The sequence below is a fragment of the Pinus tabuliformis genome, chromosome 6 (genome assembly GCF_031772625.1).
Source record: "Pinus tabuliformis cultivar Carrire ecotype Pingquan chromosome 6, CPIR1, whole genome shotgun sequence".
Classification (NCBI taxonomy): Eukaryota; Viridiplantae; Streptophyta; class Pinopsida; order Pinales; family Pinaceae; genus Pinus; species Pinus tabuliformis.
This window is the reverse complement of record NC_142292.1, coordinates 493,866,408-493,891,028: the sequence shown is the minus strand read 5'-3', so window position 1 is coordinate 493,891,028 and position 24,621 is coordinate 493,866,408. Positions and strand designations below refer to the sequence as shown.

The following is a 24,621-nucleotide window of genomic DNA, read 5'->3' as shown; positions in this document are numbered from 1 at the left end:
GAGATTCCGCCAGGACAACCACCGGACCGGGGGTTTCAGCACACCATTGAGCTTGAGCAGGGCATACAGGCAGTGATTACTACCCCCTATAGGTATCCCAAGGCTTATCGGGATGAGATTGAGCAGGCCATTGAGGAGTTGCTGACTCTTGGGCACATTCGTCCGAGCATGAGTCCTTTTCTTCTTCCGTGGTGTTGGTGAAGAAGAAGGACGGCACATTGAGGATGTGCATTGACTATAGGGTGCTGAACAAGAAGACACTGAAGAACAGGTACCCCATACCCAGGATCGATGAGTTGATGGATGAGTTGAGAGGAGCACAGTTCTTCTCAAAGATTGATTTGAGATCTGGGTACCATCAGATTTGCGTGAGGGATCAGGACATTCCCAAGACCACCTTCAGGTGTCACTATGGGCACTTTGAGTTTTTGGTAATGCCCTTCGGGCTAACCAATGGCCCAGCTACATTCCAGTCCTGCATGAATCACATCTTCCGCAGTCACTTAAGGAAGTTTGTGTTGGTGTTCCTTAATGATATCCTCATTTACAGCAGGACTTGGGAGGAGCATCTCCAGCACATTGAGACAGTGTTGCGCATCTTGGAGGAGCAGCAATTCTATGCCAAGTTCTCCTAGTGTGAGTTTGGGTTGATGGAGATGTTGTACTTGGGACACATCATAGGGGTGGACAGAGTGAGAGTCCATGAGGAGAAGATCAGGGCTATCAGAGATTGGCCAGAGCCGAGGAACGTGATAGAACTTCAAGGATTCATTAGCATTTGTACTTACTACCGGAAGTTCGTCAAGAGTTTCTCACAGCTTGCTGCACCCTAGACAGATCTGATGAGGAAGGAGGCATTGAGTTGGTCGGATACAGCGCAGCGAGCCTTTGACAGGCTCAAGGAAGTTATGAGCAGCTGCCCAGTGCTTGCATTGCCGGATTTTTCACAGCCATTTGTTTTGCAGTGTGATACGTCAGGAGAGGCGATCGACGCAATGTTGATGCAGGGAGGTCACCCTATAGCCTTTGAGAGCCGGAAGCTCCTTCCGTATGAGAGGTTGTATTCTATATACGACAAGGAGATGCTGGTCATTATGCATGCATTGGCCAAGTTCCGGTAGTATTTAGTGGGTAATAGGTTCAGGGTGAGGACTGATCACAATAGCCTCAGGTTCTTTTTTGGAGCAGAAACAGCTGCAGGAGCGGCAGCAGAAGTGGATCAGTAAGATCCAAGCGTATGACTTTGACATTGAGTATGTCAAGGGTAAGAACAACGTGGTAGCAGATGCCCTTTCACATAGACCAGCCATGTTGTTTCTTATGAGCTTGGACACAGACTGGAGGGCTTGACTCTTAGTAGAGTACTCCAAGGACAGATTTTCATGTGAGGTTATGGATGGGCAGGTGGCGGATGACAGGTATAGGGTGGTCGATGAGATCATCTACTACAGGGACCAGATCTTTTTGACTAAGGGATCTCAGCTCAAGAAGAAGATACTTCAGGCATCACATGATTCACCATTGGCCGGCCATTAGGGGTTTACCAAAACCTACAGGGCCATTAGAGAGAGGTTCTCTTGGAAGGGCCTCAAGGGAACGTACTCCAGCATATCCGAGAGTGTGATATTTGCCAGAGGAACAAGGGGGAGATGAGCCATCCTGCAGGATTATTGCAGCCTCTTCCCATTCCAGAGGGGAAATGGGAGTGTATTTCGATGGACTTCATCACAGGGTTGTCCATGGTATAGGGCAAGGATTGTATCTTTGTCTTCGGTGATCGACTGACAAAGTACGCACATTTTTTCGCCATATCCGCATACTACACAGCAGCGTAGGTGGCCGAGCTGTTCTTCAGAGAGGTCTTCAGGCTACATGGTCTTCCTAAGACCATCATCAGTGATGGGGACAGCCGTTTCATGGGTGGGTTTTGGCAGGAGCTTTTCCGGTTGGTAGGGACGGAGTTGACACTGAGTACCAGTTATCACCCACAGATGGACCGGCAGACAGAGATAGTTAACAAGTGGTTGGAGGGCTACTTGCGTAACTATGTCAGTGGGTAGCAGCGAGCATGGTTGAAGTGGCTGCATCTGGGGGAGTACTGCTACAACACTACACATCACATGTCCATTGGTATGTCACCATTCTATGCCTTGTATGGATATCATCCTTTATCTTTTGTTGACGTGATATTTGGTGCTAGCAAGGCTCCAAGAGCCAAGATTTGGATTCAAGAGAGTCAGGATATTCTCCGAGCTCTCAAGGATAATATGGCTACAGTGCAGAACCAGCAGAAGCTGTATGTTGACAGGGGTCGGGTGGAGAGACAGTTTGAGGTAGGGGACTTGGTCTACCTATGATTACAGCCATACCGATAGTCATCACTGAAGCAGAAGGGGGCAAAGAAGCTCAAACCCCGCTTTTATGGGCCATACAGGGTGATACGCAGGATTGGACAGGTTGCGTATGAGTTGGAACTGCCCCAAGGTAGTAAGATTCATAACGTTTTTCATGTATCATGCCTGAAGAAGGCATTGGGGCAGTAGGTGACAGTGACAGATGAGCTACCACCCACGGATGATGAGGGGCATTTAGTGTTGCAGCCAAAGGCTATTATTGATACCAGGGAGAGGCAGTTGCAGAGCAGGACGGTCCGGGGATTCTTGGTGAGGTGGAAGAATTTACCGGATGAGGATGCCACTTGGGAGAGTGAGAAAATTTTGCAGCATCCATTAATTCAGTTGCTTGAGAACAAGCAACATTTTGTCGGGGGAGACTGTATTATTCCTAATTAGCCATGGCTAATTGGAATATTCGATTTTGCTCAATTTTGCCTTCTATAGTTATTTGTAAATAAAAAGGTGAGGAAAGGGGGACATAACTCACTTTTTGAATAATGTCACTCCCTAGTAGCACAACATTGTAACTTAAAAGGGGAGCCAAGGGGGCCAAAGGACCACGTAGAGAAGGGGGCCCATGTAGACACTTGGAGGGACTGCACAGATGGAGGGGAGCACGTGGCAAGAGAGAGGCTATGTTGGAGGAGGTGGGCCTTAGGGTTTTGAGAGAGGCCAATGTTATAAAGGAGAGAGGAGCCTCCTCATTTTGGCATTGGATTATGTTGCATTTGAGCTAGTCACTTCAACTTAGAACACGCTGGCTGTTTAGCCTGTCTGCAGCACTGTTTAGTGCATCCAGTGTCTCCGTTCGGAGATCTCACCCTTAGCCCCGAGGGACTTCGAGTGCCTGCTCGGGCAAGGTAGTTTCATCATTTTTTTGCAGGAGGATCGGTCTTTGGAGTTGGGGAGGAACTGAGCATTTTGATGACTGCGCAGTCTTGAGAGAGGAGGACGCAGTCTCCTTTGGTAGGAGCTCCGGATTGGGTTTATGTGGAGGATTTGAGCTTGGATATTGAGCAAGGGATCAACCCTTGCATATTGGAGGGTTTTGGCAGAGTCTCAGGTAGAGTTTTGGAGGATTCTCTTTAGTGGCAGTGCAGAGCCTTGAGGGATAGCATAGATCCTCAAGGGGGTGATTTTCTGGGGTCAGCTATTTTAGAAAAGCTTTTTGGGCTTTTCTGGGTTTACTAAGTAGAGGTTGATTCTAGAATTTCAGCATTTTCTAAGGAGGGGAACCACCCCAAATCCTCACTTGATTCCAGCAGTAGTAGCAGCACAGCGGTTCTCCGACAGCTTGGACGCAGTTCAGAGAGAGGCCATTTCCTTACCATTCTGAGTGTATTTCTTCACTTGCCTTGTGCAAGTCGAGGTGCTATCTTTCTGGTCACCTCTTGTACTTTGTCCATTACTTAGTATAATAAAATGGCCTAGCATTTCTCTCTGCATTTCTTGAGTATCTGCTTATATTCCATGTATACATTATTGTATGTTGCACTATTGTTATTTTTATCTCTTTGAGCTTCTTGGCTACTATACCACTTGTGTGTTTTTCTCCTATGCTCTTAGACAGAGTCTGGAAAGGGCCAGGTAGCCTCCAGATCTCGTCCTCTTTTCAGAGGCGACATATCTGGTAAACGCCCTCCCAGTCCATCTCTGGTTGGAGTTTGCTTGTGTTTGAGGGATATCCTTGAAAAGGGATATTACAACACAACCTCTCCACACATCATCATGTTCTGAGCTGATTTCTGGAACTCTTGTCACGGTCTCCCTCAGCACTGAAGTGCTCCATGGTGAATGTGTCCCATCCTCCTATGCCATAGTTCTCCCACATCCTTGCTGCTACTGTTGCTTATCAATGCCTTGTGAGAATCGAACTGCAACTTATACAAGTTGTTGCTCCGTACCCCAATCTGTTTCATGTTCTTCCAACTCTGGTGCTTGATGTACACCTTTTTCCCAACAAAATAGACATCTTCACCTTTGTCTTGAAGTGTAGAAATTGAAATCATGTTCATGCCTAAACTTGGCGCATGCAACACATATGTAACACTGGTACTCTTGCCTGAATCCCTCTGAATGTTGATGGTCCCACTCCCAACTAGAGGACACTTAGTCTTGTTTCACATCTAGATCTGGAAGTCCAACTCCTCTTCCTTGTAACTTGAAAAATATTCTCTAACTCCCATCAAATGTGTTGATGCTCCACTGTCGATAAACCAGACACCTGTGGATGTAAAACTAGAGAGGCAAGCTATGAGAGTGAATTCGTCTTCCAGCATTGAAGACAAATCCTCAATGTCCATTGAAGCTATTGTTTGCTTCCATTTCTTTTCTCCCTTCTTCCGGTTTGGAGATTGGATGGCATAGTGTCGTAGTTGACCGCAACCAAAGCTTGATCTTACTCAAGTATTTCTTCTTCTCTTTGCCTTTTTGCCTTACTCCCTTGCTGGAATCGTTCTTTGCCTTCCCTTTTCCTGCTAGGGCTACGTTTTCCTATTCCTTCTGAAGCTTTGGAGTTTTGTTGTTGCTACTACCACTGCCACTGATCAAGATGAGCCTAATCTCCTCCTAAGTGAAATCACTCCATAGGTGATCCCAACTCAGTAACTGATCTCGTCCATTGATAGCTTGGAGAAAGACATCCCATTTCCTAGAAAACCCACTCAGGATTGCTCGCACCAACTCATCATCACTTGGCTTATTGTGAAAATTCCTTAAATCCAAGAATTCCTACTGTAGCACTGATGATATTTCTTTTGCTTGTTAGATTTACATGAACAAGTTATTTGTTGTTTCCTGCAGAAAACATTGAAATACATACACTGCAGCTTACACCAATTAAATAATATGCTGAAACAAGAACCTAAACAATAGAGAAAGATACACACAAATGACACAATTGTTTTTGGACAAATGTCCCCAGAAAAACCCAATGTGGGAAAACCGGTGCAATAACTCTGAGGGTTTTATTATTATGCAGTAGTAAAATATAAATACAATCATTAGATGCGCTCCCAGAAATCCAGTTACAGAGAATAATCCTGACAGAGAGATTTGTAAGATTACCTCACACTATCACTGGGAATCCTAGTTGATCTAACCCCAGAAAGATTGCCCTCGGCTTCTTTGGCTGCCTCTGCACAGTGTCTGCAGCGTCGAGCTCACTGGGGACAATGTCAATCATCTGGTTGGTCGCTGCTTAGGTGATTTGATTTCTACATCCCCGTCTCACACCCCGGATCCCGGCTTCTGAAACTCGAATTCCCTCTGCAAATTTCAGACTCCCTCTTGGCTTCTGCGCTACCTCTGCATGGCTCTGCGTCAGCCCCTCTGGCACAGCGCTACCACTGCTGGATCTCCCTCTGTCTTCTTTGCTGAGTATTCTCCGACCGAGAAGAATTCCCTTTGGATGCTATTCCTGCCCCTCACTGCAAAATCTCACTACGAATCTCTCTCCGGCCACTGCTTTGCTTCAAAAATTTGATCTTCTGAGCTCTCTCTATGTGTTTTCCAAATGACCCACAAGCCTCCTTAAATAATATTCTCCTTGACATTCAACGGCCCAGATTAGAAGCTAACTAATGGCTAAGATCATTTATACTTGGTCCTCGTCTTCTTTTCGAAGTTACACCCATAGTTAGATTAATAGCCATTAATTATTTTATTTTCCTAAGTTTAGACTTAGGGTCTCATTAAAAATAATTAATTATTTTAATAAAACTATCTCCAAGTGGAATTTCCCAAAACGCTTTGTGGGTTCTTTGGAATACATGTGCCCAAGCCTCCCTACAAAATTTTAGACTTAGATCACATCGAATGCTACTAGAAATCAATACTACCTCTTACCAAGGCATGTGCTCTAGCAATGCCTCCCACTGAAACATTACCTTGACTTCATAACGTCGTCCTCTACGATGTTGTTCTCTGACATGTTGTCCATCAACTACTGCGTTGTTGCTGCAACTGTACAGCTACTGACACTGCCACTGTCAACACTACATCCGTACTACAGCTCCCTCTGAATTTCTTCATCCGTGTTGCTGCTAGCACTGCCACTGCCAATTGCTCGTGCACTGCGAACTGCTGCTGCTACTTCGTCAACAACAAAAAAACATCCCAAGTTACTGAACACGTGTTTAGCATAGATGCATCTTGATGCTGGAGATATGGTTGCTGCTAGTCCCACTTTATCCCTCTAAAGCTACTGTGCTGCTGCTACTACTGCACTATGCCTCCCTGCACTGCTGCGAAACTGCGTTATGCTGCTAAGACTTGGCGTTCTAGCCACTGCACTTGTGGATCCAACACTCCTCTGCACCAACTGACACTGATTCATCTTGCTACTTCTGATCTATGCTCCTGTACCAAGGAATTGATCTAAGAGGTGTGCTCCTCAAGGATCCTTCCCATCTGTAGCTCTTTCGAACTATAGCTCTAAATCAGCCCACCTCCCTCCTGGAGGTACCTCTGCTGTCATGGCGAACTCCTCCTCCTCGATCTTCACGGGCGTGGCCTTTAGATCATGCTTCTCATCTTTGTCCTTCTTTCTGAGAGGACACTGTGTTGCGCAGTGACCCATTTCACCACACCTAAAGCACTTGATCTTTGAGATGACCTTCTTTTGCCTCCACTGCTCCTGTTGCCCCTTTGATGCAAGGGTTGCACTCTCATCCTCCTCCTTGGGCTTCGACCCACTGCTTCTGCTTCCGTCAAGTTTACACTTGACCAAGTCTCTACTCAGCTCCTCTTGCTTGAGAGCTGCCCACATCTCATCCCAATTCAGCAAAGTCGACCTGCCCACAATACTCTGGACAAAGACTTGCCACTCATCTGAGACAGAATTGAGGGCCATTCTAACCAACTCGAACCCTCGAGGCGTAGACCCCACAACTGCTAGCTCATCACGGGTCTCCTGAAGCTTCGTGAGGAACGCATCTATGCGCTCCCCCTTTTGCATCTGTGCATATCTCAATTTCTGCTCTAAGTACATCTTCTGCAGCTTGGAAGATCCTTGATACAGCGTAGACAATGCATCCCACATCTCCTTAACAGTCCCTCTGCTAGTGATGTGACAGACTACATGATCCGTCACTCTGTCGAGGATCATTCTCTTTGCCTTCTCCATTTTTGCTCTGTACTTCTTCAGTAGATCTTGATCTACAAGCATAGCCACCATGTTGTCGACATAGGTCTTGAGAGAATGCTCATCTAGAAGGAATGGCATTCTTGGATTCTAGATGATGTAGTTGGATGCTTCGTCTAATCTATCCTGATCCCTCAAACCACTGGTTGTAATCTCTGCCTCAAAAATGTCGAACTTCTCGTCTCTGCTCTTATTGTTGTTGCTCAACCAATAAGAGAACGGACTTCTTGGAAGGAAATCTACTGAGGAAAATTTCCCTCACTGTGCTTCTCTTCTCTTCTAATGTCTTTCTACCCAGCAAAATGGCCTATAGAAAAAATTGCATCCCACCAGCTCTTCGTCACGCTGAGGCTTTAGCACTACTCCCTCTGCCACGACAAAATTTTGATCTGGAAGCCCTTCCTCTTTGTTGACTCACTTAGAGAGAGACTGCCTAGAAAATTCAGCCCTCCAGCTTGGACTGCGCAAACCCCTCTGGGGATTTGCACTGCTACCTCCTGCAGCTATTTCAACCTCCTACTTTGCTCAGCATTGGGTTCTCTGGCACTGTTCTTCTTGTCTCACCTGCACTTCTCTGATACCATGTGAAAATTCCTTAAACCCAGGAATTCCTACTGCAACACTGATGATATTTCTTCTACTTGTTAGATTTACATGAACAAGTTATTTGTAGTTTCCTATGGAAAACATCGAAATACATACACTGCAACCTACACCAATTAAATAATATGCCAAAACAAGAACCTGAACAATAGAGAAAGATACACACAAATGACACAGTAGATTTTGGACAAAAATCCCCGAAAAAACCCAATGTGGGAAAACCGGTGTAGTAGCTTTGAGAATTTTATTATTATGCAGTAGTAAAATCTTAATACAGTCACTGGGTGCCCTCCCGACAATCCAGTTATAGAGAATAATCCTGACAGAGAGATTTGTGAGATTACCTCACACTATCACTGGGAATCCTAGCTGATCCAGCCCTAGAAATATTGTCCTTGGCTTCTCTAGCTGCCTCTGCGCAATGTCTGCGTTAGCCCAGTGTCAAGTTCATTGGGGACAGCGTCAATCCTCTAGTTGGTCGATTTTCTGCCCAGGTGATTTGATTTCTGCCTCTCGGTCTCACACCCTGGATCTCAGCTTTTGAAACTCGAATTCCCTTTACAAATTTCAGACTCCCTCTTGGCTTTTGTGCTGCCTCTATGTGGCTCTGCGTTAGCCCCTCTGGCACAACACTACCACTGTTGGATCTCCCTCTGTCTTCTCTACTGAGTATTCTCTGACCAGGAAGAATTCCCTTCAGATCCTATCCTTTCCCCTCACTGCAAAATCTCACTTTGAATCTCTCTCTGGCAGCTGCCCTACTTCAGAAATTAGATCTTATGAACTCTCTTCTTGTGTTTTCCAAATGACCCTCAAACCTCCTTAAATAATGTTCTCGTTGACATTCAATGGCCCAGATTAGAAGCTAATCAATGGCTAAGATCATTTATGCTTGATCATCGTCTTATTCTAGAAGTTACACCCATAGTTAGATTAATAGCCATTAATTATTTTATTTTCCTATGTTTAGATGTAGGGTCTCATTAAAAGTAATTAATTATTTTAATAAAACTGTCTTCGGGTGGAATTTCCCAAAACGCTTTATGGGTTCTTTGGAATACATGTTCCCAAGCCTCCCTGCAAAATTTGATACTTAGAGAACATTCGATACTACCAGAAATCAACACTTATCTCCTACTGCGACCAACTCATCCTTGGCAAGTTGAACTTTGGTAAGAGAGGAAACCACGTCTTCATTCTTGAGCATTTTAATGGTCCTCATCTTTTATCTGAGAATCAATTTCTTGTTTTTTGTAGGATTTTGGTACAGATTTAGAATTGGGTCCCACATCTCATTCGTTGTGTCCTTCTCTGCAATATGAGGAACCATATGGTCCTTGACACCATCAAGGACAATCCTCTTGGGTTTGGCATTCTCCTTTGTATAGGTTGCTAGCTGTTGTAGATATGTCGGTATGACGATAACATTCTCCATATGCTCCTTTAGTCCATGGTCATCCAATAGAATAAACATTTTGGCTTTACAAACGCCAAAGTTAGAGGCTCCATCCAATCTGTCTTGATCTCTCAAACCTATTGCAGCCGTATCTGAAAAACTAGACATATAGAAAAACCCAAATAAACACAAAAAAATAAACTGGGTTATAAACCCTTAGTTTTTGCTTCCTGTTCCCTGTGTTGATTTACTCTATCAAACCTTCTGCGCTTTAAATATGCTCTTATACCATGTGAAACTTCCTTAATTGCAGCAACTGGAATTTACTCTTATATCTATTGTAGATTATGTATTCAGAAATTAATTATGAAAAATAACGAATAAAGCACTACTACAATTTTCATAAATAATAACAAGAACTGAGAAATAATTCACACATAAAATAATGAACACCAATATTTTTGGACAAATTGTCCCTGGAAAGCCCTAGTGTGGGGAAAACCAGTTCTGCAGATGAGGTTTTTATTATTAATCTTCTCAGAAATTGAGAATTACAATTCGCTTGCCTCTCACTGGCAAATACCTCGGCCAAATCGACCTAGAAACAACAAAGTCTCCCTTTGTAGAGTGTCACATCCTCTCTGTGCGCACTCCTTCCAACAATTCCAACTGGCTTCTCCTGCGATTTGCAGTGCCTCTAGTAAAATGATCCGGCAAGCAAATTTTCCTCTAGCAACTCATTTGACCAACTCGGACTCCCTCCAAGAAACTGGTCCGACAACTCGAACCTAAATTGAGCTCCTCTATCACATGCACTGGAAAACTGACTTTTTGCACTACTAAACTCGCCGTCTCTTCTGTTGATGAATTCAACCTCCTTCCTCTTACTGGAATTTGGAAATATTCTGAGAAAATTCCTTCAAAAATATTCTCCCCAATCTTCTTAGTTGAAACCCTTTTGTCGGTGTCTTCCTTGATCAAACTATGCCCTTTTTCTCACTGCAACTGGGTAATTCGAACTGCCTTGTGTGTCTCCAAAAGCCCCATCGATTTGCTCTTATAATCTCTCGTTGAGAAATCAATGTCCATGATCTAATCACAATCGATTACTAAGATCATCTTGACGCCATCATATGACTTTTCTAGAAGTCACTAGAGCAAAATTGATTTACCTCAATTATTCTAATTTAATTAACCAGTTTTCCTTAGTTAGACTTAGGAAAATACTTGAATTTCCCTTAGAAACTTTTTCTGGGTTTGGAGATAATTATTTTCTTGTGTTCCTTAACCTCATAGACACCAATAGAGACTAGAACACCTGTCTGAGCTACTAAAAAACTAACACCACCTTTTGTGCTAGTCTTCTTTCCATCAGAATTGTGAGATTATCTCGATCTCCCATAATGTGCCTTTAGGCACCACAATCTACTAGCCATAAATATTCACCATCTGCAACAAAACCAGTAAGGGAAGAAAAATAGAAGAATTCTTTATTACCAGGTTCTTTGTTCTTTGATTTCTTTGGAAGTTATTCAAAATCTATTGTAGATGCGTGCTATTTTCCATTTCTCTTCTTGATAGCATTGAACCTTTGACATGTATCTCTTTCCTTGTGGAGCGGATCTTCTTTCTTCCAATCTTCTTTCATTTCCTCTTTCTCCACTTCTTCTTTGAAAACCAAACTTCTTTCTTCCTCCACCTTTCTTGACACATGCTGCATATGCTTGAGAATCGCCTTCGTCGGATCTTTGAATCCTTTCCCTTTATATGAGCCTTGATTCTTCTTGAGTACAATTTGCCCATAGTTCATCAAATTTTGGAGCATCCTTTCTAGCACGTATTCCAATTGCAAAAGCATCCCATGATTTAGGTAGACCATTGAGTGTTGTAGTTACTAATCCCTTATCAGAAATAACTTCATCAATTTCTTGTAGTTGATATCTTAGTTGAGATATCCTCATGAAATATGTGGTTATAGTATCATTCTTCATCATCCTAACATCGCGAATTTCATTCTTCAAACTCATGGCTTGACCAATATTATTGATGGTAAATAAATTGGTTAGGGCATCATACATCTGCTTTGAAGATTGAAGACTTGAAACATAAGGAATCAAGTGATCTTTGATAGAGTCCGCAATGATGCTCATGACTGTAACATCATCCTTCTCAAACTCAGTTGTCTATTGATCTTTCTCAGGTTCGGTGACCTTTCCTTTCACAATACCCAAGAGACCTTTTGCAAGGAGAAGATCAATCCTTGTCTCCCAAGCCCTAAAGTTTGTAGCTCCTTCAAACTTGTTTCCTTCCTTCATGTGAGAACCCATAGTTATAAATAAGAAAATAGATTGTAGATCTAGGGTTTCAAGAGTGATCACTTACCAAAGAGTGGAAACTTCTTTAAGAGTGATCCCTTACCAAAGAGTGGAAGCTTCTTCAAGAGTGATCTCAACATCCTTTTCGTCACAAAAGCCCAAAAACCATGTTGATTTTTCAAGTGCAAAAGATACAAGCACAGTATTTCTCAACTATTGGTAATTACTTCGAATGATATAGATATTCTTTTAACAATTCTAGTTTATCATTAAGCAATTGCACTTCATAAATTCAACCATAAACCATAAAGACAGTATAGATCACAATACGAAGGGAGAACACAATATTTACCCTGGGAAAACCTAGTCGGGGAAAAACACAACAACCTTTTCCTTAGAGAAGAAATTATCCATTTCAACAAGAAATACATCTAATGCAGCTAGTCAATTATGACATTAATAAGATCAACAAGTTATGGTCAAGCCTGGTCTCCAGCCCTCAAGTCAAGTCCAACCAAGTCAAACTTCTGCTCTTCAAGAATTCGACCTTCTCAAATCTGCAATATTTTCGGCCTGTCTAGAATATGCTGCTTAGAATTTTAGCCTGCCTAGAAAACTACCCGAAAATTCGCCTTATCCAAAAAATTACCCAAAAAAAGTCACACGTGCTAAAACTGAGAGAGAGAGAGAGAGATGCGAGCTAGAGAGTGATCTTAGTCCTTCTTCCTCTTGACCTTCGCTTGGATGCCCAAAATTTTTCTTCTTGTGATGAGATTGAATGGTGCTCTTGTGGAGGAGGTCAAATGCCTTTATACAGATGTTCTGCCTTCACGAATGGGTGTGTCTCTTCACTAGGCCGACTTTACTTGAGGGAGGACCGACTTGACTAACTTGGAGCCAAAAATTCAAATTTCAAAAATTTCTCTTTTGAATCGGACATGAAGAACATGTCTTATATAAGTTTTTTCAAGGGCTAAATAATCAAAATATCATTAAGAACATGTCTTTCGAATACTTTATACATTACACGGGCTAAAATACAAGTTATGAAGATCGGCCATAGCTACAAAAATTCAACACTTTTCACTTGGAATAGGGCACAATTCTTTGTAATAAGGAATAACATACCTATGAATAAGCCTAGAAAATAGGGCTTGTAGCCTAGGGTTTTGAGATGTACCTCAACAATGGTACATTTAGGCATACAAACATAAGGAAAAGGCTTGCTTTAAAGATATGATCAACCTTCAAATAACCTAAATTGAAGCATTGTGTAGGATTAGGGTTTAATAAGACCTTGAATTACCTAGGGTTGATGATGTTAGCCCTAATGAGGCACTATTTACCATGCAATATGCTATATTTTGAGTTTGTTAGGTCAAGCAAGGTGGGAGAGTGCCAAATCAGCTCCAATGTTCCAATACCTCAAGCCCTAGTTGAATTCGTCCTAAGCCCTAGCCCTAACAGCTTGCCTTGAAGGTCAAAAATAGAGAACGAGAGGGAAAAGATAAAGTTTTTGAGTTTTTGATAATCAAGAGGGTTTCTAGTGCCTTTTCCCTACTTGGGTGATGGAGTCTTAGGAACTTTAACCATGGAAATATCAAATCTTTGAAGGGAGTAAGGGGGAAAACCCTAGTTTTCACTTCCTAACCCTAGCTATAGTTTTATAAGGGAGGAAATTCACTAGAAAAAAACTCTCTAGGAGGTTTTCTAGGGAATTCAACGATACAATATTAAGCATGTAATAATTACCAAGAATTTCATTTAAACATATGCATTTAGACAAGGAAAACAAAATCCCTAGCAATATTGTGTAAAAATTTCTCATTTCCCACCCCGGTTTTCAGTTTCACCTTATTTCTCCAAAATAGTTAAATGCCCTTTTCCATATCCATACATTCAACAACTGGAAAATAAATTTTGCTAAAAACACAAATTCTGGAAATTTTACAGAATGTTGGAAAATGCAGAAATATAAAAATCAGCACATACAAACAGCGATTTAACTCATTTAAACACAGTGATTTTTGGTCAAGGTGACCCTGGAAACCCCCCTACAACTCTTGGGGAAAACCAGTTCGAGAGCTCTTTCTTATTTCTAGAAAATGCTTTTTACAGTGAGAAATATTCAGCAAAAAATCAGCAAGCAAATTTTACAACTTATCTCGTTTTCCGTGCCTCACAGTCAATTGGGAAAACTTGCAAACAACAAAACAGAACAGCAATAAATGTTGTACGGCCTCCTCGAAAAATAGCAGTACAGCTGTACGGATTTCTGCCCTCGACTTGCTGAAACTCAGCTGTACGGACTTGCTGAAACTCCGCTGTACGGACTTGCTGAAACTCCGACTTGCTGAAACTCCACCTTGCTGAAACTCTATTGTACGGACTTGCTGAAACTCCGACTTGCTGAAACTCCGCCTTGCTGAAACTCCGCTGTATGGACTTGCTGAAACTCCGACTTAGAATGTGTGCCAAGCTGCTGCCTCCTTCTCCTCACTGTCCAGAAATCTCCCTTGCTCCCTTACTCTCCTTCTCTCAATCTGCTCATGAAAGAATGAATGACCTTTTCCTCCTTTAATCTAACCCTAAGTGACTTTTGGGTGATCCCTAAATCCAATGGCTGAAATAGATTGAGATCTAGGGCTGAGATTAAATGCTCATTTAAATCTCACTTTCTATTTTTTAATTCACCCCACTTTAATAAAGACCCACTTAGTCATTTATTTCCAAAGTCACTTTTCCTTTCTAATTTTACATTGACTTTATTAAAGTCACTTTAAAATTAGACTTTAGTAACTTTATCACTTAAAGTCACTTTTAAATTAGATTTGACTTTATAAAAATTATAAAGTCACTTTAGGAGAAAAATTAAATTCTTTTGGACACTTTTCCCTACGCCAAATATCAAAGCCTTAGGGAACCACCTGTCCTCTGGTACGAAATTTCAACACTCCCTCTTACCGAGGAAGGTGTTCCTCACCACACCCATCTTGTCTCTAAAGTAGTCATGCTTGCCCCGTGGTAAGGCTTTGGTAAGAATATCTGCAACCTGCTCATCAGTGGGAATATACTCAAGCTTCACAGTGCCCTTCTGAACACAGTCTCTGATGAAATGATATTTGATCCCGATATGCTTTGACCTATCATGAAATACTGGATTCTCTGTGAGTTTAATGCAACTCTGATTATCATAGTAAATCACTGAAGGTCTCAACGGCTGACCAAATAAGCCAAACAACATCTTGCGAAGCCAGATGGCCTCACAACTAGCTAGACTGGCTGCCATATACTCTGCTTCCACTGAACTCAATGCTACTAACCGCTGCTTCCGGCTGAACCATGACACTACTGCCGAACCCAACCCAAAACAGCACCCTGAAGTGCTCCTCCTATCAGAAGCACAACCTGCCCAATCAGAATCAGTATAACCTGCCAATCTCACTCCATCCCCCTGCCTGTAGTCCAGACCATAATCCACTGTCCCCTGTAAGTACCGCAAAATGTGTTTTGCAACCACCCAATTAACCTTCCTAGGCTCACACATAAATTGACTCATCGTGTTGACTGCAAAACAAATATCTGGTCTAGTGTTGACCAAATACATCAAGGAACCAATCAGCTGCCTGTACAATGTGGGATGCACCAACTCGGAATCTGAAGCATGAAGCTTCTTCCAGTTGGTGATCATCGGTGTCGACATGGGTTTACAATTCTCCATGTGGAATCTGCCAAGGATGTCCACAATATACTTCCCCTGCCCCAGGAAGAAATGCCCCTCCTCCTGCCACACCTCCAAACCCAAAAAGTAATGCATCAAGCCGATGTCCTTCATCTCAAACTCCGCCACAAGATCTCTCTTGCAGTGCTCTATGAGTCTCTCTGCACCTGTAATGACCAAGTCATCCACATACAGCACCAGAATGAGAGGCTACTCACCTATCACAATAAAGTAAAGGTTCGGATCTGCCTCACTCTTTGTGAAACCCATCCCCTGCAAGTATGTATCTATCCTGGAGTACCAAGCTCTAGGAGCTTGCTTCAGGCCATAAAGGGCCTTTTTCAGTCTGCACACATGGGACTCCTTCCCATGCACCTCAAAGCCCTGTGGCTGCTCAATGTACACCTCCTCCTATATGAATCCATTGAGAAATGCAGTCTTCACATCCATCTGGTGGATCTTCCAACCCATCTCTGCTGCTATCGATATAATGGAGCGGATCGAAGTATATCGAGCCACGGGAGCGAAGTTCTTCTCATAATCAACTCCCTTTACCTGGGAGAACCCTCTAGCCATAAACCTCGCTTTGAATTTCTCAATGTTGCCATCTACAGCATGCTTTACCTTGTAAAGCCATTTGGAAGTAACCACGAATTTGCCCTCAGGCCTCGGCACCACCTCCCAAACATCATTCTTCATGATAGAAGAATACTCTTCCTGCATGGCCTCTCTCCAGACCTGCTGGCTAGCTGCCTCCTCATAGCTAGAAGGCTCAGAGTCAAGGATGCTGGTAACCATTGCCATATAGCTACAAAACCTCTCAGGTGGTCTACTCTCTCTGACCGGCCTCTTAGGCTCAGCAACAGATGTGGCATCTCTCAAGGTGTCCTGAAGCCACTTGGGCTTCCTTTTCCCTGAGCGCACTTCTCCCATAGGAGAATGAAACTCCTCTTCCTCATCATCATCAGGAGCCTGAACTCTTGACTGTCCCTTTGCTGTCCTCCTGCCTGCACCTGAACCTGTAGAAGTTGAGGTACCGTGTGAACTGTCCATCAGTGGACTCCCTAGTGAACTGCTCTGTGAACTGCTCTGCATGCTGCCCGGAGCACCACCCCTCTGGCTCGATGAGCCACTGCTCACTGACGGACCTGACATCCTCATAGATGTACCTCCGGATCCTCTTGATCCCTACCCACTGGATCCCTGCGACTGACTCAACTGCTGCTGAGGGTCTGGCTGATCCAGATACTCTAATCCCTTTAATTCTCTCACTATCATCAGCATTAAGGATTGGCTCATTTTTTTCTTTCTTGATGGTCACTTCGCTAATGGGAGGATTACTGCATGTACTGCATAATAAAATGTTGAAGGCGTGGGAATCCACAATATTAGCTTGCTCCTCAACCTCTTCATCTTCACTCTCTTCTTCATTACTTTGTGTTGAAATTTCTAAGTATTACCCGTTAGAAATTTTATTTGTATTCTCTGGTTTATTTCGCCTACTTGTTAATTACGAACAAGTTATTTAACCATATAAATACTGAAATAAACACAATACAGTCTCAACCATCTACAGATCAACAGCTGAAAGAAATAGACAAACACACAAGTGACACTGTTATTTTTGGACAACTTGTCCCCGGAAAAACCCAACTTGGGAAAACCGGTGCAACAATTCTGAGGGTTATTTTATTATGCAGTCTTTCTGAGTACAACTGGGTGCCAAATTGGCTCACCCGACAAAGAAAATAATCCGGCAGTAATACCTCTCTATTCGGAAGCAAATATTTGGAAAGTCTACCCCACGAAACCCTCTCCAACACAATTTGAAGCTCAGCGTCAGCCCTCCTAGCCTCTGCGTCAGCCTGAAACCCTTTGTGTCAGCCTTCTGAGGCTCTGCATAGCCTCTCTGACCCTCTGCGTCACCCCTGTAGCCTCTGCGTGGATGACGCAGGCCCTTCTGGCTTTTGCGCAGTCCCTACTAGCCTCTGCGTGGCTCCATCTAGCTCTGCATTTGCCTCTCTGCCTTTGCGCTGGTCTTCCAACACTATCTTTGCCTCTCTACCTCGTACTCATTGCCCCTCGCTGCAATTCTGATCACTAATTCAATTTCTCTTAGCAAACCCCACTCTAGAAAATCGAATGACTGATCACTTTGGTGTGTTCTCCAACTAACCCTCAAACCTCCTCTTACACTTTTCTTGCTGGTCCTTCAACGACTGAGATTACATCTCTAATCAATGGCTCATATTAGATTTGGCTTGATCCATGTCATTTAGAACCTTCTAACCCAGTTTTATATTAATACCCATTAATATTTTATTTATCCTAAGTTTAGACTTAGGAACTCCATTAAAAATATTAATTATTTTAATATCTCCTTAACTGGGTAGAATCTACCCAAACCATTTCTGGGTCTTGGATATCTCATGTGCTTTAGCCTCTCTACCAATTTTCATGGCTAGAGCACATCCAATGCTACCCCAAATCAACACTCCCTCTTAGCGAGAACTGTGCTCTAGTAATACTCCACACTGAGCATCACTCTGATTATACGACATCGGTACCTGTGTTGATGCTAGGCCTCCCCTCCCAACATCCTCTGCACTGCTACATCTTGTACTGCTGCCCATGGCTCTGCCACTGACACTATTGCATCTGTACGGTAGCTCCCTCTACATCTGTGCGGTTGCTAGTCCTTTCTCCCAACATTGCATCTACATTGCAACCCCCTCTCACCATGTTGCATCATGCTACTACTAACTGCTACTGTACTGAAAGTCAGTTACTATGAAATAATTAATTGATCCACCCAACTACTGACATCCCTGTCATGCTAGAAACGCTATCAATGTTGAAGCTCTCTCTGCCGCTATTTCGTGCTCCCTCTACTGCCTCGGTGTTGTTGCAACAACTCCCTGCCTCCCGCACCACTGCAACCTCTTTGTGCCATCCTGCATTGCTGCAACCTCCTATGTGCCTCTCGCACTGCTGCAACTCTCTCTGCGCTGCCTGGGACTACTGCACTATAGCACTCTTTGCTGCTATATCCGCATCCATTTCTACCGACATCTGCGATGCTGTGATTCTCACTTCGGGGCTCCCGTAGCAAGGTATAATCCAAGAGTTTGGGTACCTTAAGGATCTTGCCCCGCATTGCCTGTAGTCTTCCTGACTACAGCTCGATTGTGAAAATTCTATCACTGCAACAACTGATTTATTTTACCTACTTATTTCCCAATAAGCTATTTACAAAAACCGTTCAGTAAACATTAAAATAAATTCTGCTGCAGATATCACACCATAATACAGAAACAAACACATGCACAAGAATCAAACACATTAACACAGATATTTTGGACAATTGTCCCCGGAAAAACCTAATGCAGGAAAACCAGTGCAGCAGAGGAGGATTTTATTACTCAATAATTCTTCAGTAGAACTGGGTGCCAAACTGGCTTAAGCAACAAAGAAAAAATTCTCCAGCACTTCTCCCAGTCTCAGCGTCAGGCTTGCTGGCCTCTGCGCAGCTCCCAGAGCCTCTGTGTCAACGCCTGCCTCTCTGCGTCAACACTAGGCCTCTCTACGTCACCCATGCAGACCCTCCAGTGACTGCGCAGTTCTGATGCCTCTACGTCTGCCTCTCTAACCTCTGCGTTGATCTTCCTGACTCTCTGTTCCGTACTTGCTACCTCTTGTTGTGCTCCAAACCTCTAGTTTGAATTTCTCAGCTAACCCTGCTCTAGAAATCGAACTGACTGGTCTCCCTCAGTATGTCTCCAACTAACCCTCAAGTCCCCTTTTATACTTTTCCTGTTGATGAATCAATGACCGAGATTAAGTCCCTAATCAACGACTAAGATTAAAATAGACTTCCTTATCTTTTGGAAGCTTCTCATCCTTATCTTTATTAATACCCATTAATATTTTTATTTCCCTAAGTTTAGACTTGGGAACTCATTAAAAATATTAATTATTTTAATAGCTCTTCATCCAGATGGATTTTTTCAAAATGATTTCTGGGTTTTGGAGATTTCATGTGCTTTAGCCTCTCCACCAATTTTCATGGCTAGAACACATCTGATGCTACCCCAAATCAACACTCCTTCTTAGTGAGGACTATGCTTTAGTAATACTCCACACTGAGCACCACTATGATTATACGGCATCGGTACCTGTGCTGATCCTGAGCCTTTGCGCCCAACATCCTCTGCATTGCTGCAACCTGTACTGTTGCCCATGGCTCTATCATTGCCACTGCTACATCTGTACTGTAGCTCCCTCTGCATCCGTGCTGTTGTTGGTCCTTCTACCCAACACTGCAACTCCCTTTGCATCCGTGCTGTTGCTGGTCTTTTTTTCCAACACTGCATTTGCACTACAACCCTTTCTCATTATGCTGCATCGTGCTACTGCTAACTGCTACTGCACTACAAAATCATACCCATTTCTGCTACTGAAATTGATTCTTTATCATCCCCATCTTCTCCCTGAAATAATCAAACTTGGTTCTTCCAAGGTCCTTGGCAAGGATGTCTACCACCTGTTCTCCTGTAGGAGTGTAGCTCAACTGTACAGCTCCTCGTTGGACACAGTCTCTGACAAAGTGACACCGAATATCAATATGCTTTGATTGATTGTGAAATACTGGATTCTGAGAGAGCTTGATGCAACTCTAATTATCACACATGATCCTGGTTGCCTCCATCTTTCTTCTGAATAGGTTCACAAGCAGTTTTCTAATCGATATGGCTTCGTGCGAAGCTGTGCTTGCGGCCATATATTCCGCTTCAACTAAGCTCAGAGCTACGGATTTATGTTTCCTACTGCACCAGGATGTCATTCCCGATCCAATATTGAAACAGTACCCAAAGGTACTTTTTCGATCCACTGAACTTCCAGCCCAATCTGCATCAGTAAATCCACTCAATCTGATATCCTTACTCCTGGAGTACAAGAGTCCATAATCAACCGTTCCCTGTATATATCTGAGAACATGTTTGGCTATTGCCCAGTGCGCCCTCTTCGGTTCCACCATGCACTAACTAAGGGTGTTGACCACGTAACAAATGTCTGGACTAGTATTGACCAGATACATTAGGGACCCTATGAGCTGCCTGTATAAGGTGGGATCAACATCCTTGTCTTCTGATGCATCAATTTTCTTCCAGTTGGTGATCATTGGAGTAGCCATGGGTCTACAATCCTCCATCTTGAATCTCTTCAGAATTTCTGTAGCATATCTCCCTTGCCCAAGGAAGATCTCCCCCTTTTGCTGCCAAACTTCCAACCCCAGGAAATAATGCATTTGTCCCAAGTCCTTCATGTCAAATTCTGTGGTTAGATTCTTCTTGCAGTCCCTGATGAGCCTGGATGATCCTGTCGGAAATATATCATCCACATATAATACTAGGATTAGAGGATCATTCTCTACAACTAGAAAGTAGAGATTTGGATCTGCGTCACTCTTGACAAATCCCATCTTCTGCAAGTAGCCATCAACTCAACCATACCATGCTCTAGGTGCCTGTTTCAGCCCAAACAAGGCTTTCTTCAATCTGCATACATGAGACTTCTTCTCGTGTGTCTCAAAGCCTTCTGGTTGTTCAATGTATACCTCTCCTTCTATCACCTTGTTCAGAAATGTCATTTTGACATCCATTTGATGAATCTCCCATCCCATCTGTGCTGCAAGAGATATCACGGTTCCAATAGATGTATACCTGGCTACTGGGTCAAAGGTCTCTTCGTAGTCAATTCTTTCCTTCTAAGCATACCCTTTAGCCACAAACCCGACTTTGTATTTTTCCACACTGCCATCTGCAGCGTATTTAATCTTGTAGATCCATCTTGAACCTACCACCGATCTGTCTTGAGGCCTTGGCACTACCTCCTAGACATCGTTCACCATTATGGAGTTGTATTCCTCTACCATTGCATCCAACCAAACCTAATGTTGAGTAGCCTCCTGAAAACTGGCAGGCTCCCCATCCTGAGCTACTAATGCCTGATATCTATCTAGTTGTTTTCGCTCCCTCTTATTGTTCCTTGGTGCACCGATGAAATCCTCTGCATCTCACAGAATCTGATGAAGTTCCCTGCTCGTTCTTCCTTTTCTAGTAGGTGCTTTTGTTAGCTCCTCCTCCTCATGTGATTCTTCCTGATCCGAGGAAGAATTCTTTACTTCCGTTGGTTGAAGAGGTTTGACCAACAGCTCCTCTTTTGACTATTCCTCGGAAGGCATTTTTCGAGATTTTCTGAAAGCCCTGTCCTCCATGAACTTCACATCTCCCTTCCTGCCCCCTAGAAAATAGATTCTGTATGCCTTAGTGTTCTCGCTATATCCCACTAGATATCCTTTCTCTGTAGTTTGATCCAGCTTCTTCGTCTTTTCCTTGGGTATGCAGAAATATGATAAGCTCCCAAATATCCTGAAATGACTAACTTCAGGTGTCTTCCCTGTGAAGACTTTTTCTGGAGTAATCTTGCCTAATGCCCGATGAAGAGTTCTATTCTGAACATACACTGCCATATTGCATGCTTCTGCCCACATGAATTTTGGCATATCATGGCCCTAACTGCTTCTACGATAGTCACGTTCTTCCTTTCTGCTACTCCATTCTGCTCCGGATTATAAGGAGTTTTCCACTCTCTTTTGATGCCCTCCTTAGCACAAAAATCAGTGAAGTCCTTATCAACATACTCTCCATCATTATCTGAGCACAAAACTTTTATTTTCTTCCCAGTCAGATTCTCCACCAGAGCCTTGAACACTTTGAATCGACAGAAAACCTCATCCTTGTTTTTCAAAAAATAAATCCAAGTTTTCCTTGAGTGGTCATCAATGAAGGTGACGAAGTACTCGACACCACTAAGAGTTTTAATGGACATAGGTCGGTAGATATTTGAGTGTATCAATCCTAGTACACTCTTGGACCTGGTTTTGCTTCTAGGAAATGTTGCTGTGGCATACTTTCCCAGAGCACATCCTCTACATACATCATCTCGTTCTGTACTAAGATCCGGAACTCCTGCTATAGTTTTCCTGAGAATTCTCAGAGCCCCATGGTGCAAATATCCCATTATTCTATGCCATAGTTCGTTCAAATCCTTGTCTCCATGACTGCCTATCAGTGCCATTGGTGATTCTAGTTGTAGTTTGTAAAACCTGTTACTTCTAATCCCGATCTGCACTTTCTTTTTCCGGCTCGGGTGTTTGACGTATACTTTCTCCTTGATGAAGAAAACGTCATAGCCTTTACCTTGAAGTTGCGACACAGAAAGTAAGTTCATCCCCAATCCTGGTACATGCAGCACATTGGTAGCATGGAACCGCTCTCCCGTTTCTGTTTGAAAAACTATGGTACCCTTCCCTATTGGAGTATACTTTGCCTTATAACCCATGGTGATTTGAAAATTCATCCTTTCCTCCTGATAATCCAATGTTGCATTAATCGTTATCGGATTAAATCAGCGTGGGGAACAAATCGGAAAAAATCGGATTTATCGGGAAAAAATCGGGAAAAAATCGTTTGGTACAAAAATATTTATTTTTTTCATTTTTTTTTTCCGTTTTTTTAATATCTAAACCAGCTACAACATAAAATAAATACATTGACACATAAAGATGATTAAAAAACTAATATATAAGATGTTTAATATCATTTCTAGCGCTAAAATCACACATAACATTGAATCATGTCCTGAATAGTAAGTCCTGACTCCTGAGTCCCAACTCAGCCTCAAAATATCAACAAAAAATATGATAATGTATCTCATCGTGTCATAATGTCATATACAATAAAATGAAAGTCTAATCCTATTGATTTCCTCTGCCCCTCTTGTGAGAAAATGCCACAGCTTTCCCTTTCCCTCTAGATGTAGATGCTGGTGCCCGTGCTGGTGGAGCTGGCAGTGGAGTCTGATGTGCTCTAGAAGCTGAAGAACTAGAAGTAGGAGCTATAGGAGGTAGACCACGTCCTCTACTGGTGGCAGTGGTAGCCCGGGCAGGCGGTGTCACCTCCTCCTCCTGTTCCTCCTCCTCCTCCTCCTCCTCCTCCACCTGCTCCTCCTCCTGCTCCTGCTCCTCCTCCCCCTCCACTACATCCTGCACTAACCAATCATCAGCAGAATCCATGAGAGGCCTCTCGGCCTCAACCCTCCATGCAGCAGTGGTGTCAATCCCATCCAATGAGATGGCATCCACATCAGGTGTCCTCTCAAGTTGCCTCACCCACAATCGAAGATTGTAGTAGACGTAGACCATGTCATTAAGTCGCTGGGACTCCAACCTGTACAAAGATCATGAAATAATAATTAATAATTATAAAAAAAAATATTGTTTAATGAATTCAAAAATTTATTTGGAAATTTGCAATATTTTAAATGTTTAAGTGTTAACCTGTTGCGCTTCTTGTTGTGTATTTTTTCAAATACACTCCAGTTGCGCTCACATCCTAAGGAGCTGCATGTTTGGCTGAGGATGCGAATGGCAAGCTTTTGCAGAAGGGGTACCCTGCCACCATACATTTTCCACCATGCATCTACAACAAAATTACAAATAAAATTTTAAATAAACATAAGAAAAAAATGGAATTTGAAGAGACAATGAAATTTGAAACAAAGTTACAAACTAAAAAATACCTGGCATTTTAATCGTCCTATCAGTGATAGCCATCTCAAAGCCAAATGTGCCACCTGCCATCCTATATGTCTCAATTTGTTTAGAGATATCTATACGTTGTTCTGGAGATCGCACCATCTTTTGGACACAAGATAAGAATCCATCCATGATCTCAGCATCAAAATCAAACCCACATGCATAAGAAAAAGCAGGGTTCAGGAAAAGCCCAGCAGCATGAATGGGACGATGGAGTGTGTTGTTCCATCACTCATCAATCACTCCCCATAGAAGGAGTTGTTTCTGAAACCCATCATCTCCCTTATCATCATAGTAGGCCCGAATGGATTCTTTGGCCCTGTCCATGGCTTCATACAAATAGCCCATTGCGGGCTTCTCACCATCAACCAACCGAAGAACCTTTACC

General features: G+C 42.9%; 1 protein-coding gene across 1 annotated transcript; it reads right to left on the bottom strand.

Annotated features, from left to right (window-relative positions):
• Positions 1-23,393: 23,393 nt before the first annotated feature.
• Positions 23,394-24,104, bottom strand: LOC149259482 (uncharacterized). The gene is made up of 2 exons (XM_089454269.1): positions 23,976-24,104; positions 23,394-23,865 (listed from the first exon to the last, which is right to left on the bottom strand). Exons 1-2 carry the CDS (start codon positions 24,101-24,103, stop codon positions 23,394-23,396), a joined length of 600 nt encoding a protein of 199 aa, XP_089310395.1. The 5' UTR covers position 24,104.
• Positions 24,105-24,621: the final 517 nt, after the last annotated feature.

Coding starts and splice junctions, on each gene's coding strand:
- LOC149259482 (XM_089454269.1), bottom strand. CDS start 24,103: ATGTATGGTGGCAGGGTACCCCTTCTGCAAAAGCTTGCCATTCGCATC. Junction 23,866..23,975: donor CACAACAAGAAGCGCAACAG/GTTAACACTTAA, acceptor ATCTTTGTACAG/GTTGGAGTCCCAGCGACTTA.